This window comes from Osmia lignaria, chromosome 13 (genome assembly GCF_051020975.1).
Source record: "Osmia lignaria lignaria isolate PbOS001 chromosome 13, iyOsmLign1, whole genome shotgun sequence".
NCBI classification, from domain to species: Eukaryota; Metazoa; Arthropoda; class Insecta; order Hymenoptera; family Megachilidae; genus Osmia; species Osmia lignaria.
The window spans coordinates 7,717,551-7,732,300 of record NC_135044.1 but is presented as its reverse complement, the minus strand read 5'-3'; the positions used below and the strand labels follow the sequence as shown (position 1 = coordinate 7,732,300).

The following is a 14,750-nucleotide window of genomic DNA, read 5'->3' as shown; positions in this document are numbered from 1 at the left end:
TTACAAAGCTCTATTACAATAAAAGACTCTATCTCAGAAAATCGCGAATAATCATTGCAATCCTACACCATATGATTTTCATAATATATACATGTATATATCTTTTAATTTGAGATATAAAAAGCGAATAGTCTAAGCAATATTTAATTGTCGAGTTGACAAAGTAGAGCCAGCCCTCTTTTAATCCAATGTTTTACAGGACGGTCGGTATCCAAAAGAATGGATATCACGTAATTCGTTGAGTGTCCAGTTGTTTTGAGAACACCATAACGAGCCGAAGTTATGTAAAGGGGGCATTGGTAGCGTTCATTTATATAAAGCAAATTTACTTCGCACGGTTTCATCCAAATAATTGGAATGAGATCCCAGAGGATTTTTGGATGACTTTCAGCAAGTAACATGCTTGTTAGATCCCATCTCGCGCCCGCCAAATACATTCCATAAACGTAAACGCCATCCGTGGGCGCAGTCTCTGAATCGCGGATAGGAAGTACCTAAAAATCAAAGAAACTTTTACTCTACCGATAACGTTAGATAATTTAAAAAATAATGAAAACCTGAAAATCGAAATCAATTTTGTCGATAGGTATTTTGTATTTTCTTGCAAAGTTTTGCATCGTTGCCGTAAGAAAAGCATGGACAAACGAGAATCCGGATATCCAAAACGTCTGCGGTATACCATTCGTCAACCATTTCCGAAAGAAGTTCAATCGAAGCAAAAAGTCATTGATGAAGTTTGGCAATGGTTTTAAAGTTGGATAGGCGCACGCTTTTACCCAAGATGGTGGTATCCTCGCGTGTAATATATGAACGGCTAGAATCTACAATCATAAATTAGATTATATTGTAACTACATATTGGTAAATAATCAAGGTTTCTCATGTTACTTCTATCGCAGGTGTCATCACTATCAACCCTTTCACCGCTTTCTCCAGCAACACGAGGGACTGTCGTATTTCGCGTAAAAGAGTGTTGTATCTTTCCAGTTCTTGTATCAGAACCGTGTTCATAGATTCCATGTACATAACGGGATACAGTTTTTGCGCCTCCTCGATGTCGAATAATTCAGGCATTCGTTTATATATATCTTTCTTCATACTCAACAGCATTTCGTCCTGCTTAGAAGTATCACCCACCGTGACCGTTCCTCGGATTAACATCATGGACTGAAAGAAATCATTTGCTAGTTCAAGATCCCGCGTAATGCCTGCGTTCATATGTAGTCCCAGTGCTTCTGGCGGTGGATTCAGAGGAATTCCTTGAATTTGTTTAATATAATCCTCGTATTCGTGTCTAAGTATTATAATATGCGTATTAATATCTTTCTGTCTGAAACAGATGGACAGAGAGAGAAACAAATACCTTTTTGGTAGAGCATATTCGGGTCCGGTATCCGCGAAAGAATAATTAGCATCGGTAATTACATCTTGGTTGTAGAAATCTTGCAATATCGTGTTCAAACATCTTCGATCTCTGTCGTCGGTGACCCTTCCGCCATAATTACATTCGCCGGTTAAATATACGATCGCTTTGAAGGGTACCTCTTTGTAACCGTTCACGTATAGTTGAAGCTGTTGGGCGGATATTTGAAGATCGGATTCATTGAAACCTGCGAGAAATCGAGTCACCTGATGAACCATGTGTACTTAAATATGGATAATTAATCCTTTCGCTACGACGGGCGAAAGACATGCAGACAGGCTGCTAGTAGCGAAAGGGTTAAAGAAACGAACCATATCTGATGTTCCATCCCTGCGCGCCATAATTCCGTCTTTCCTGGACCACGGCATGGAAGAAGCACAAAGCGTAAAGCAACTTGGAGTACGCACGCTTCTTTCTTGGATCGGTGTCGAAAAAATCCGGATCCCTTGCTGCCTCGGCCTTGTACGACCTCATGATGTTATTTTGCAACCCCGTAGGCGGTTCGTTGGTCATTTTAACGCCGTTTTGCAAGATGGTGATCGGAAAGTGTTCCGAAGGATAACTGGTTAGCCAAAGGCGGAAGTTGGAGTGCGTGTTCGATGGGTCAAGTTTCTCGCAGATGCTCTCCAAAGTTGCCATCCAAGAGGCCGCCAAGTGACAGTTTTGCAAGCACACCCACTCGCCGTCGCTCTGCGCTTTTATTATCAATTTTTCAGCGATCGGCCCTTGTCCTTGGCCCAGCGAGATCGACTCAAACCTGTCGGTGAAGTTGGTACTCTCGGCGTATTTCGTTAGCGCTTCCATTGGGTCGGAACCAGGTGACAAGATGAAGATCAACGGTATCAGGAAGCTGGAATCGGCGAAGGACTTGGAGATGTCGAACGGTGGAGGTACGATGAAATTCAGACCCATTCCAGCTTTCACGAATCGTTGTATCTGCAATGATTTTCGTTGTAAGATGAAAAATATTCCAGGAATTTTCCGGGACCGAACTCAAGGCTAATGCAGGGACATTTTCCTAGCCCTTGAAGCTAGAGGGTTATTTTTCCCTCTTACACATCAATTATAATCTTATCATTAAAATTAGTAATAAATTACTCACCCAGGTCATATCCTAAAATAATCTATATTTCTCCTTATCCTTACCATAATCATCACTTTATCGGTTCTGATTATTCTCGTAACGATCAGCTTCTGAAAGGGAGTCAAAACTGCCTCCCAAGGATGTGGTAACGGCGAGTCTTCTGGATTCAATAAATCATAATAATTTTTCCAGTCGCTTAGATGGTCAAGGAAACTTTGCTGAAACTTGGCGAAACTCGATAAAACGTTGGATCTGCAAATCTCGGCCCAGGATTTATCTGGAAGCCAAGCTGGCGCTGGATTGCCCGGAATGGCAGCCAGGGCGACACCTCCGGTTAAGAAGAACATTATCTCTTCTTGCGTGATCGCATTTTTCGACAGTAAAATCGTCACGTACAGGACGAACGAATACAGGAGCTAAAGAGAAAAAAATTGACTCGTTATTTCAAATGGAATAACTCTTCTTACGATTTACCTTATCTTTTTCGAACAACGATCTGCAAACGTTTTGGTACAAATTATAGGTGAAAGTTTCCCGCAGAAACATGAGCCTCCTCTCGAGGATGTTGCTTTTGTTCGCGGTGTCGATCGACGTCACGTACAAATTAATGAACCAGCTCAAAGAATACTGATACATGGGATCGATGTTGGGTAGATCGGTGATAGTGTAATAAAGAGCAGCGCTGTGTATAGCGATCGGCCTGTAACTCAAACGGAACCTTTCGATTTGTACTTCCGTCTTCTTCGCGCTGGATTGTTTCTTCAATATATCAGCCGACAAAAGTTTCGACGAGTCCAGAATCTCTATCGCTTCCTCGTCTTCTAAGATACTCGCACCAGACGCGGACAGGGTCTTCAGTATATTGTCCTCGACTTGCTTCAAGGCTTTCTTATTCGCCGCATTTTGGATAATCAAGTATTCTCGTTTCTCTTGTAAATCGGGCCTCTCCTTCGCCACCACGATACCTAACAGTTGATCCTCCAACGCGTCGATGGTTAAAGCGAAATTGATGATGGTCACCTTGTTGAAGACCTCCGGCAGATAGTGCGGATTCCGCAGCTTCGTCGTGATGTACAATTTGAATCGCAAATTATATTCGATCACCTTCTCGCCGAGGGTGATGTGCCACAAGGGGCCCAATTTGTATATCGCTTTGGTCAATATCGGATCGAGGGGTGGCGTTAACTCCTCCCCGACGTTTTCTATCAGTACCGGTTTGCCTGTGATTAAGGAATTCAATTGTAATCCCATTGGGAAATAAATAAATAAACTACTACTACTACTGCTACTGTGATTAAGGAAAAAAGTTTCAAGTACCGTACTCCAAAGCACGCTCTATAACATTCATGTAATTGGCGTCTGTTAATTTGACAATTTCCAGTTTGTTCTGCTTCTCCATGTTCCGAATCCATTTGTTCGCTTGGCTCTGAGGATCGATGAACAAACTCCAGCGTTTAGAATTGTCCATGATGATGGCGTTCTCGGTGGAGAAGGAATCCCGCGGCAGACCGAATATGTTCCAAGAATTAATCTTTATCTCGGTACCAAGTACCTGGACGAAGTCGTAATTATCGGTGCAAGGTATCTTCAAGTTTTTAACGTGGCTCATCCATTTCAGCAGGCTCTCTTCGCGATAGGCGGTGGTGAACGGTCCTAAATACGCGATCATACCGCAGGAAATTAAAATGTCGCCTGGTAAAGAATCGTAAGACATTTGTAAATTCGCTGCGGCCGTCATCCAACGATCTTTTTCTCCTCCTAATCCGCTGATTAATTTCTCCGCTCGAATCAGCTTGTTCCTGCAGTTTGCTACCTAAATCGACGCACAGAGAAATGATAGTTTCAATGAATAAACTATAATTTTTCAGGTAAACATGAAACAAGAAAGAGAAGCAGCGATCGCGACATATTACCTCGTTCTCCAGTTGAATTTTCTTCTCGAGAATCGCTTGCAAACTTTGATGAAGAACAGCGAGTCTCTCGGTCAACTTGGCGAGCATTTCGCGTCTCTCGTTGAGAAACTTGATGGTGTTCTCGTAGTCCCTTTGCGCGTCGTCGAGTTTCATCCTCTTCGGGCCTACAACTTTCGCTACCTCGTCGTACAAAACCATCGCTCTCACCCATTTGCACAGCCCTTCGGCCGCTGACGACGCTCTCGCTACCACTTTTGGTTCAAAGGTTTTATTCGTCAGGTAGGTCGTCTTGATTTCCTGCGGATACATCAAATTCGTTAAGAACTGTCCCGAGCGAGCGGACAACAGAAGAAGAAGACGGATACGTGTATTATGTTGGCGGGGATATTGTCTTTGTCGTATTGCCGTAAGGTCTCCAAGAACCTTATGTCGCCTAACAAACGTTTACTAGGTCCCCAGTAGTCGTTGAACTTTTTACCAGTTGTAGGATCTTCGACTCTAGCGGGAGGTATAGCTAACATCACGCACACAGCGGCCATTACGAGCTTCACTCCGGCGGGAGGGCTTCTCATCGTCCTTACGACGGCTATGTCGGCTGGCTTTAAAGTGTTCAGAGCGGCTAACAATCGAAAATGAATAACGATTAATGAAAATGAATCACGAGAGATGATAAACGCTCGTATACCTATCGCGTCGTCCAAAGCAGGAAGAACCTCCGCAAGATCAGCTTCGCATTCCGTCTTCAACTTCTTCGCGACTTCAGCCTGAACGTTCGCCATGTCTTCGTCCCTCTTCACCAACAGCCTCGCTTTCGCCACGCTCACATTTTCGGTCTCGATTTTCTTCATCGTCTCAGTCGTCTCTTTAGCAGACGCCTCGAGCTGAGGTCTCAACCGCGAAAGAGTTATCTTCATTTGGCCAATTTGTTGGGCCGCGTACTCCAGTTTATCCAGTCCGCTGATGTATCGATCTCTATCGTGCAAAAAAAAGAAAATTACACTTTATTCACGTTCTTTATCGTCGCGTCGTATCGTCGTACCTTGCAAGTATGAGTTCCTGCTGCTTCTCCTCCATCAATTCTGCGTACGTTCGTATAAGATCCAGAAATCCCGCGGTGGTGACGTACGTTTTCCTACCGGTGGCGTTATAAAATCTCGTGCTCACGTCTTTCGCGCAAACGTGGAAGTATTTGCAGGCAACCACCGCGTTTATCTTCACCTGTTCCTCGATGTTGATGTCAGTTGTGCTGCGTAGAGCCACCTGTTCCAGAGCATCCTCCGGCCATACGTCGAACCAGTCGATGGTGCAACAGTTCACCAAGCTAGGATAGAGTCGAAGCCTGATTCGGAAACTGTCGCCGATGGGACTGAAGCAGAGCATGATGTGCAGTTTCTCTTTGCATCGGTTCACGAAGTAAGCCAGCACCGACAGGACCGATATGTCCAGGTTACGATTACCGCCTTGAGCGGCTAGCCGCGTCGCCTCGATGAGCTCTTGCCTCTCCTCGATGGTGAAGAGATTCGGAACTTCGCCGGAATTTAACAAACTGTCTATGTCGTTCAGGAAGATCTCGCTTTTGATTTGTCCTTCGGTTAAGAGAAACACGTGATCTTTGCCCGCGCCACCGGAGTTCGTGAGGACCTGGAAAAAGAATAGGTTTTTAGGCGTTAGGCAAGAAATAGCTTGGAGATTAATTAAAATTAAATAAAGAACCTTCTTTATATCGTCTCGCCATTCTTGCACGCCATAGGTGCTGCCGATCTCCGGCTGGAACAGACCGTGACCGACCATGCTGGACGCCAATTTGGTCAACGACTGTCTTCCGGATCCACCCACGCCGACCATCAACAAGCTCCCGCAAGGGATCACCAGTATACGACAAATCCTCGCGAGATGTTCCAGAGCGTAACGGAAGAGAACGATATCTATCTTGCGTCTATGAGTGAGATTATAGTCTTCCAGATAGGAGATCGCCACTTCGGTGTACTCGTCCATCGACTTCACCTCTTCGTAACGACGATCGGTGGGAATCGTGTCGACGTCCATGAAATTCCCGAATATCAGACTCCGTAGACTTTCCTCCGTTAATTGATCCTTGAATTTCGGCAGGTAATCGAACGCCGAGTCGAACGACTCCTTCAGATTACCGCTAACTACTTCCTTGATCTTCAAGAAGAGCCACTGCCTGTCGTCTTGATCCACCAGTCGATCCCCGAACACCCTTAGAATCTCGTGGACCCAGAGTCTCGTGAAATCCGTCTTGGACTCGACGGATTCCTCTTTGATCATTGTACACCCAGTGATCACGCGAGCGAAATCACGGAGATTGAATAAATAGTGAGACTTCGTCGGGGTCGGTCTGAGCTCCGCTCGAGCGTTCTGAAAAATATTCTGCGTGGCGCGTACGATGTCCATGATGGTCCCCATCACCGCAGTGGTGAAACCGTTTCTTTGCAATCCTACGAACGCTATATTCGTAAATATTCGAGTAACAGTATCCTCGGAGAAATTGCTGATGCTGTATAGATTGAAGTGTCGCAAGAACCTTTGGTAGACTTCCTGTCTGCTACCACCTGGAGGTGCCATCGCGCAGACGAACATGGTGTCGTAGATGTGTATAATCTCTGGTTTCTTCAGATCGAACCAAACCTTGTGATCGAAGAACTGACGAAGGAGTTCGATGGGCGGTTGGGAGCCGTACATCTCTTTCGCGGGCATGTTCACGTCGTCGATGAAGACGATGCACTGTGTGCCAGCCAGAGGACCGAACTGATTCCTCCGTCTTTTGTACAATTTCAGGACGATTAGTTCCTGCGTCTGTGCGGCAGTTATGTTAGGCGTGAACGTTACGAAATTCGGTAGGTATTCCTTCTCGCTCAATCTGTTCATGATCAGATCCTTTATGTAGAAACTTTTCCCAGTGCCTGTTTCACCGTACAGAAGGAAACGTTTCCGGTGTTGCACGTGCATAAGGAACAACGTTTGATACTTGACGGTATCGATGGTAGGGACCATCAGTTGAACGATACTCTCGGTCTCCAGAAGTTCTTGCTGCCTTGCCACGTCGGCGAACCGTCTCCAAGCACCTCGACCACGATACGTGTAAAAGCAATCGTGTATCGGCTCTTCGGTTGGAATAGAAATTAACGCATCGACGAGAAACTCTGGAAGCGGATGTCCCTTCTGCTCGTTCTTCCAGAAGGTCAGATAATAATCGTTGAATTTCAAGCGAGAATCGTAGCTCAATGTACCGGCTGCACCCCAGACAATAGACATCAACATGGTCGCCTGTAACCAAGGTAAAACGAATTGATCGAAAGTCTTTGGATTCTGCTCGACCGCGTCCTCCATGAACATCTCGAATAGATGCATGGTTGATACGACTTGATGGATTTGTCCGGCGTTCATGGTGACGCGGCATTGCTTTCGGATGAACTCCAAACAAGGATCGATCAGCCAGTAAAACAATTGCTGGATGTATTCTTTGTTATCCTGCGACCAAGCTGGGTTTAAGTTGTTCATCCAGGATCGAAAGAACGGCTTCCAGCCTAGGACCCGTGGTTCTATGTAAATCATGCCGCAACGGGAGACGGTAGCGGGGGAGGCGTGAAAAAGATCCATCGCTTCGAAGATCATCGACATTACGCCGGACATTTGCATTATCTCGCCGGAGGTTAAGCAGAGTTTCTTGTTATCGTCGAGCACGGTGTTGAGGTTCTCGATCCAAACGGCGTCCACCGGCCCGTCGAAAATGATCCATTTCCTGTCGGGAGTATCCTCGGTGCAGTACCTTCGGAAGGCAACCGCGCAGACACCGTCGGTCCACTCGGAGGAGACCGGATCGAAGAAACCGTACAATTGTCCTAAGGTTATAGATTTCGGATTGATAGTGAAATACTTGGTCGTTGCTCCATTCTTCTCGCCCCATTCGTCCATCAAGGTTAGAGCATCGGCCAGAGTGTAGAGGACAGAAGTTTTCCCGCCGAAAGGATCGCCGACCAGCATGAATCCGTGTCGGACGATCATCATCTCGAACGTCTGGATGATCTTCAATAGAAAACCATCCACCGGTTGCAGATTCCGTTTCCGTGCTATCTCTCGAACAGCTCTTAGCAGGACGTCGTAACTAGGCGAGGGAAGCTCCAGGCCGGGGAACAAATCGGAGACTATGCCTTGGAAGAGCGGAACGTCGTGAGCCAAGAATTTCGGTAGATTCACGTCGATGACGGATCGAAGCAACAAGACAGACTCGTTCTCCTCGGGAAATTGTAGCTTGATGTTTTGAGCAGCCGTTAAGACAGTCTTCACAGCTCGCATACCGTAATCGTAATGAGATTGCGTGGAGAGTTGCTCGGAGCAGAGCTTGTACGTTGTGACGATTTTTGTGGAGAGCTCTCGAGCGGTGCCAAAGCCGGACGAGTAGAGGAATATCTCGGCAATCATGGCGTAATCGGGCACCATCATCGCCACCGTTCGGAAGAGTACTTTAAGATTATCGGGCAGCTCTGTGCGACCCGCGTAGCCGGGATTCATCGTGATGCAAACGTAAACGGATGGATTTAATCTCAGTTCGGTACCTTCGAACACGAACGTTTCCAGTTTACCGCGTACGGCTTGGATGATGCAGAGGATTTGTTGCGCGACTACCGATAGCACTTCGAGCTCGATTCTGTTGAACTCGTCGAAGCAGGACCACGCGCCACACGAGGCGAGACCTTTGAAGAATTTCCCCATGTTCTTATAGTCGAGTCCCTCGGAGCAGTTGAATACTACACACTGAACGGCGATCGCTCTGCTCAGATCCTTCGTCGTTTCCGTCTTTCCGGTACCGGCAGGACCTTCCGGCGCTCCGTTCAGGTGCAACGAGTACGCGCCGATTAACGTGCGATAACATCTACGAGAAAGTTTAAACGATGAAGATTCGACGAAAGCGAAGTGAAAATTCGTACATCGTACGAATCCATACCTATCAGTTAAAGGGGTAATAACGAGTCGAGGACAATTTCCAAGATACTCGTACGCATAGGACACCGCCGTGTAAATAATTCTAACAAACACGTCGTCTTCCCAGTAGTAGCGAAGCTGCGATAACCATTCGAAATCCAGTTCGCTTCTGATCTTTTTGTCGATCAGCATTTTCACCACGTCCATCGCGTGAACGTCAAGCGTGATTAGAGCGTTTAACGTGGTTCGATTTTGTTTCGACAACTGTCCTGCGTACAGATCAAACTCGCGTGTAACGATTCCAAACCTGAATTTTCAAAGTTATACTACCTTTAACCAGCTCCACCATGTCTAAGATTTGATTTCTTAGTTTCGAATGCAACGTTTCCATCGTCGAAGCTATACGAGTCATAAGGCTGTTTTGAACTTGCATGCTCCAGTAAATTTGCGCGACGCATAGAACGACCATACCGGGCCATATAAGCACCCATACGTTTCGTTTGTTCACCTCGTAATCTAGGTAGCTCATCAGGATTTCGTGTCGTATAGATTTCACCATTTGTTCCTCGACCTGACAAACACGAATAATGCTCGGTAATAACCCTTTGAGTGCTATCGATGTATAATAAATGTAAAAATTGTCAATGAATAGTTTGGAAGCTTGAAAAATGTTTATCCTCACCGCGGCAATATAACGAGAGTCTACTGTAATATTAATATTAGCTGTGATGTTGGAGAGGGCGTTCACTTTTGGGTAGTTCACACTAGCGAAAAAGTACTAGGAGAGCTTCGCCAAGAAATATTCAACACTCAAGGGGATAATAAAAGGAACTAAGTAAAATTGTGGTGATTTTTTACTTGAACGAGCCAGCGTTCCACGCAACCTCTCGCTGCAGCGGTCGAGATCTGCTCCTGCACGTTTACTTCTTCGCCATCCTCGCTGAACATCGAATATATCTCCATTTCGTCGCTGAATCTATAAAGAGAAATTCGTCGAGATTGTTCTTGCTGCTTTGATGATTTAACACAATTTACCCCAATTTATTTATTCCCTCGAAGCATTTTCGAAGATGCGGTTGTACGCGAAGGGGTTCCTTCGTTTCAGAGAGTATTTCCAGCATATCGTCGTTACTCAAGAAGAAGAAACGCGGGAAGTATAGTCTCTTTTTCTCCAAGTAATTCAACACCCCGTCGTTGACTTTTTCCATTAAGATGTTCGCTTCCGTCATGATTTCTAAAAGACCCACCTAAAAGCACGCCTCGATCTCGACGCTGCGTTGAAAGCGTTCACTTACAGAGCCGGCTGTTTCTCGGACGCGAGGATCCCTGGAGACGCCGGTCATCGCGCTACGAAATATTCTGTCCACTTGAACGAACAGTATTTCCTCCTCGGGCAATTGCGCCACGATATCTTTGCTCGAAAAGATCGGCAATAAATACATCCATTGCACTTGTACCTGAATAACGAGACAGGTGGCTAGAGTTTAGGCGCCTCTGTGGAAGACTTTGAGCGTACTTTGGTCCATTCGTCGATCGTCGATCGCATCCGAAGTAAGAGAGCGTAGAATTCTTTCACCTCTTCCTCGATACGTTTGACGAACGCTGATCCACGCATCGCTTGGACTTTTACGATCTGCTCCTCCAACAGGGCTTGAATATCGTCCAGTTGCGTTAAAATGTTTACCCCGGAGTCTTTGTACTGTACGGTGGTAAATATCACGTCGTCCCATTCGCTGATCAACTTCGCTAGCAACTCTTCGAGCATCAGTTGCTTCGTTGCGCTTGTACTTATCATTTCGTACCTAAAACGAGCAGGAGATCGTTGTACGCGTTATGTTCCTGTCTTGGAAAATTTCATGCGTAAAAATTACTTTTGAATAAATAATAGTTTTATAATTAAAAATTAATTAAATTAAAATTATAATGGTGAACTTATAATTACTTTTCTAAATCGTCCATCAAGTCCATTTTTAGAATCTTTCGAAAGGTCGTTCCAGCGTCGGGGGTAAGATCGAAGCCAGCTATAACCGACATATCGTCCCAGTGGGTCTGCCGCAAAGCAGGATTCCGGAACACCGCCAACAGCGGTATATAATACTGCATAAAGAAATAAGAATAAAAAATTATTCCAAGGAACAATGCGGACAATTTACCTTGAACCATTTCACATTCTCGATAAGCTGATTACAGAGGTTCAGAGGCGCTGGTTGTTGAAACGGATCCGGATCGTCCGGCGATCCGATGAAACTAAGAAAAATAATTACTGTCTTATCTCACGACGCATACGATCTTATACAACCTTACCAATAAGGATAACTCATTGCGAGTTCCATTTTGATTTTCGTCTTGTACTGTTTATTGATCTTATTGAAATCGGTGAAGTATTCGGTGGTTTTGTTTTCGATCACGTTCGAGTCGAGATACTCGAACGGCCCATCCAACCAAACGTCGCGGTGTCTTTGCCACTGAAAGCCGCGGTAAATCAGATCGTAATACGGCATTATGTTCTCTTTCAGCTCTTTGATGCGCGGATACTGAGAGACAGCGTATTGGAAAAGCTTCTCCTCTTCGTTGATCCACGTCACCCTCTCGTCCGCGCGATCCAAGTCCCGCGCGAATTTTCGCATGTATTCTATGTACTCGTGTATTCGATTCGCGTCGTTCATATCGTTCATTATTTCTAATCTGTGTAACAGTCATTCTAACAGTTAGATAATCTAAGGATTGGAAAGGATTAGTTCTATCGGCCGAAAAGAGCAGTTAATTCCTAGCCGAACAACTCACCTAGGAAACATACTTTCAACGTCCGCGTTCAAGCTCTCGACCTTTCTATGAAGCTTCTCCTCCAGCTCGTACTTCGTTTGTTCGTACACCGCGCTGTTTTGTTCGAATATCGGTCTTATCCGCTTTAGCCAATGTACAGTGGTATTATTTAACTCTATGTGATCTTTGGACAATGCAGTCATTTCGATCAACGAAGCCAGCATGCGCAACGACACAGTGATTTTCTCTTCCAGCGCCTTCATCAACGTCGATGCAGCCATTAACATGTATTCGCCTAAAATGGAAGCGTTTCTTTTTTGTTTCAACCCTAGATTATTCGACAGAAAATTTACCCAATTCTAGTAATTCTTTGGTAGTAGTGGGCACGTTCAAGGCTCGTTCTCTTATGTCTTCGAACGCGTTGCAAATTTCAGTGTTGTAGTTCCAATGAGTTTTAATGAGTTCCTCGATGATTAATTCGCGCACCTGTCCCGTGTAATGGAGAAGACCTACTTTCGCATCCACCTGGTAAATCGTTCCCGTGGGAAAGTACTCGTGATCCAGCTGGAAAATGTATTTCTCGATTAGTTAATTAGAGTTTGGGAGCTTGAAAAATGTTTACCCTCACAAAAAAATCACAAAAATCGCGACCAATCGTTTAATAGCGGAGCTTCGCTCCAATAATTTTATTACTCGATCGTATTAATTACCATGCCGTTTATATCTCGGATAAATCGATTAAAATCTTCCACCTTGGCCACGCATTCTTGGAAAGTGTGCCCTGTACCAACTGTGTAAGTGGTAATGTTTTTGTGTGTTCCCGGATCGAAAACAACTTTGAACTTCTCACGTAGTTCGTCGACGTAATCGTTTAAGGGTTGAAAAGTATGTTGTAGAACTTCAGCGAGCCGTTGATGAGTTTCTTCCAGATACCATTCAGGTAAAACGACTTTGATGTAGGCGCGATCGATTTTCACGCCTACCCATGAATCTAACGGCGGTAATTGTTGACCAATGTTACCGATATTTCCAACAATAGTGCGGAATGCCATGTAAATTTCATGCAACGTTGGGCTAAGAAACAACTCGTTGTTCTCGCATTTTAATTGCACCTGCAAAGATAAAATATTTCTTTAAACGATGGATAAAATTCAATTTTGGGTAGTTTTCATATTGATCAATAAAGCGTGTAAGTTGTATACTTTTAGTAATGGTACGGTGTGCGGGTCATTTAAGATTTCAAGTAGATATACGATGGTGTTTATCATGCATGTTTCCACTTGAAGGCCGAGCAGATTATTTGCACAGTTGAGGAACGGTCGCATCGAGGGTGGAGGTACGTCGTGAAGATAGCGCGGTTGAGAGATAAGTCGCACGATGTCACCATAGTAGCCACTGCTCACTGCGAGAGCGCCTTTTTTCGTATCCGTTTCCACCAAATCCAAGAATCTTAAACGTTCCAGAAAATGTTAAATGTGTTGAACATTAATTGTACGTTTCGTTTGTACGCTTATGTAATAAGTGAATGGATAAAATTCATTGCAAACATGGCGCGAATGTGAAAATTCGCGACATCGCGATTGCACATGCACATGCGCATACGCATGCGCAACGCTTGTAGGAATTCAAATATACAACCTGTTAAAATCAAGATAACCAAGCTTCCGATAACGTCCGAAATCGCAAATCCATCGTGGCATCAGGGTGTACGTTTTAGCAACAATATTCCTCATCAATCTATGGGGTAGATAATATTGTCTTTTTACCGCGCAACGATTTTTCAAATACTTAGGATACAGATCTGTCCGGCCGGCTAGCTTAAACGGCGGGAATCCTTTCAAATCCTCGTTACACGTTTCTTGACATTCGATCGCTACCACTTGTTTCACAGTTGCATCGTGCATCGCTTCGTAATAACGTCTTTTGGTTTCTTCCATTTGTTCCTCAAAAATACCCGCATATTTGTTTCGAAGACTGGGCGTCACTAAATTGCGTATGTTGTTCTCCCACTCCTAAACGACGTAATATCGAATCGTGTAGAAATATTTCGATTGCGAATATTCGCGCGCATTTTGAAATCTCGCATACAAGTAGAAGAGTATTCGAGGGTAATTTGTTCGCAAACTCTTTCAGCTTTTCGAAATAGAAACTCTGAGGCTGTTGTAATCGACACTTGCGAGTCGTTTGACACTTGTTCCCTTTTTTCTCGTGTTCGATCTTCGTTCTAGCGATTACTGATTTTAATACGTCGCGCATTTCTTCGGTGTCAACCTTGAAAAAAATATTTTGACATACAATACGCGTAATGGAATTAACAACGATTCAACAAAAAAATAAACCGTGAAAATATACCGTTTGTAACCTAAAAGCGTTCGACCTCTTAAGAAATTCTTTAAATTCCGATTGACCGCTTAAATTATGGGTCAAGACCGTTTCGCTGGACATAGTTCCACTTTCCATCGTATCCGTCATTTTTGTTAATTGCTTTTATTTTAATTGCACGTAAATTATGTTTCAACGCGAACGCAAAACTTTTCGGTTGATAGACGGAGTCGGACCAAGCGAATTGGCAATTGTTTTTCGCGAATCGATCGATCGAAAGTAATCAAATATGGCGGCATGGC

The 14,750-nt window shown here is 44.6% G+C and overlaps 1 protein-coding gene across 8 annotated transcripts; it reads right to left on the bottom strand.

Moving 5' to 3' along the window:
- Positions 1-143: 143 nt before the first annotated feature.
- On the bottom strand, positions 144-14,704 carry Dhc62B (Dynein heavy chain at 62B). 8 transcript variants are annotated; one of them, XM_034319606.2, is made up of 29 exons: positions 14,479-14,704; positions 14,215-14,397; positions 13,765-14,138; positions 13,329-13,575; positions 12,837-13,238; positions 12,480-12,690; positions 12,148-12,421; positions 11,668-12,048; positions 11,517-11,610; positions 11,306-11,460; positions 10,880-11,165; positions 10,659-10,820; positions 10,399-10,610; positions 10,222-10,339; positions 9,694-9,934; positions 9,386-9,632; positions 6,133-9,313; positions 5,459-6,060; positions 5,105-5,391; positions 4,785-5,038; positions 4,420-4,716; positions 3,824-4,319; positions 2,981-3,726; positions 2,569-2,922; positions 1,734-2,358; positions 1,363-1,609; positions 888-1,293; positions 558-821; positions 144-494 (listed from the first exon to the last, which is right to left on the bottom strand). In XM_034319606.2, exons 1-29 carry the CDS (start codon positions 14,596-14,598, stop codon positions 144-146), a joined length of 11,817 nt encoding a protein of 3,938 aa, XP_034175497.2. In that variant the 5' UTR covers positions 14,599-14,704. The 8 variants fall into 8 exon arrangements, with proteins under 8 accessions (XP_034175497.2, XP_034175499.2, XP_034175501.2 ...); XM_034319608.2 differs by having other exon boundaries at positions 10,940-11,165; XM_034319609.2 differs by having other exon boundaries at positions 239-494; positions 680-821.
- Between the last annotated feature and the right edge of the window lie 46 nt (positions 14,705-14,750).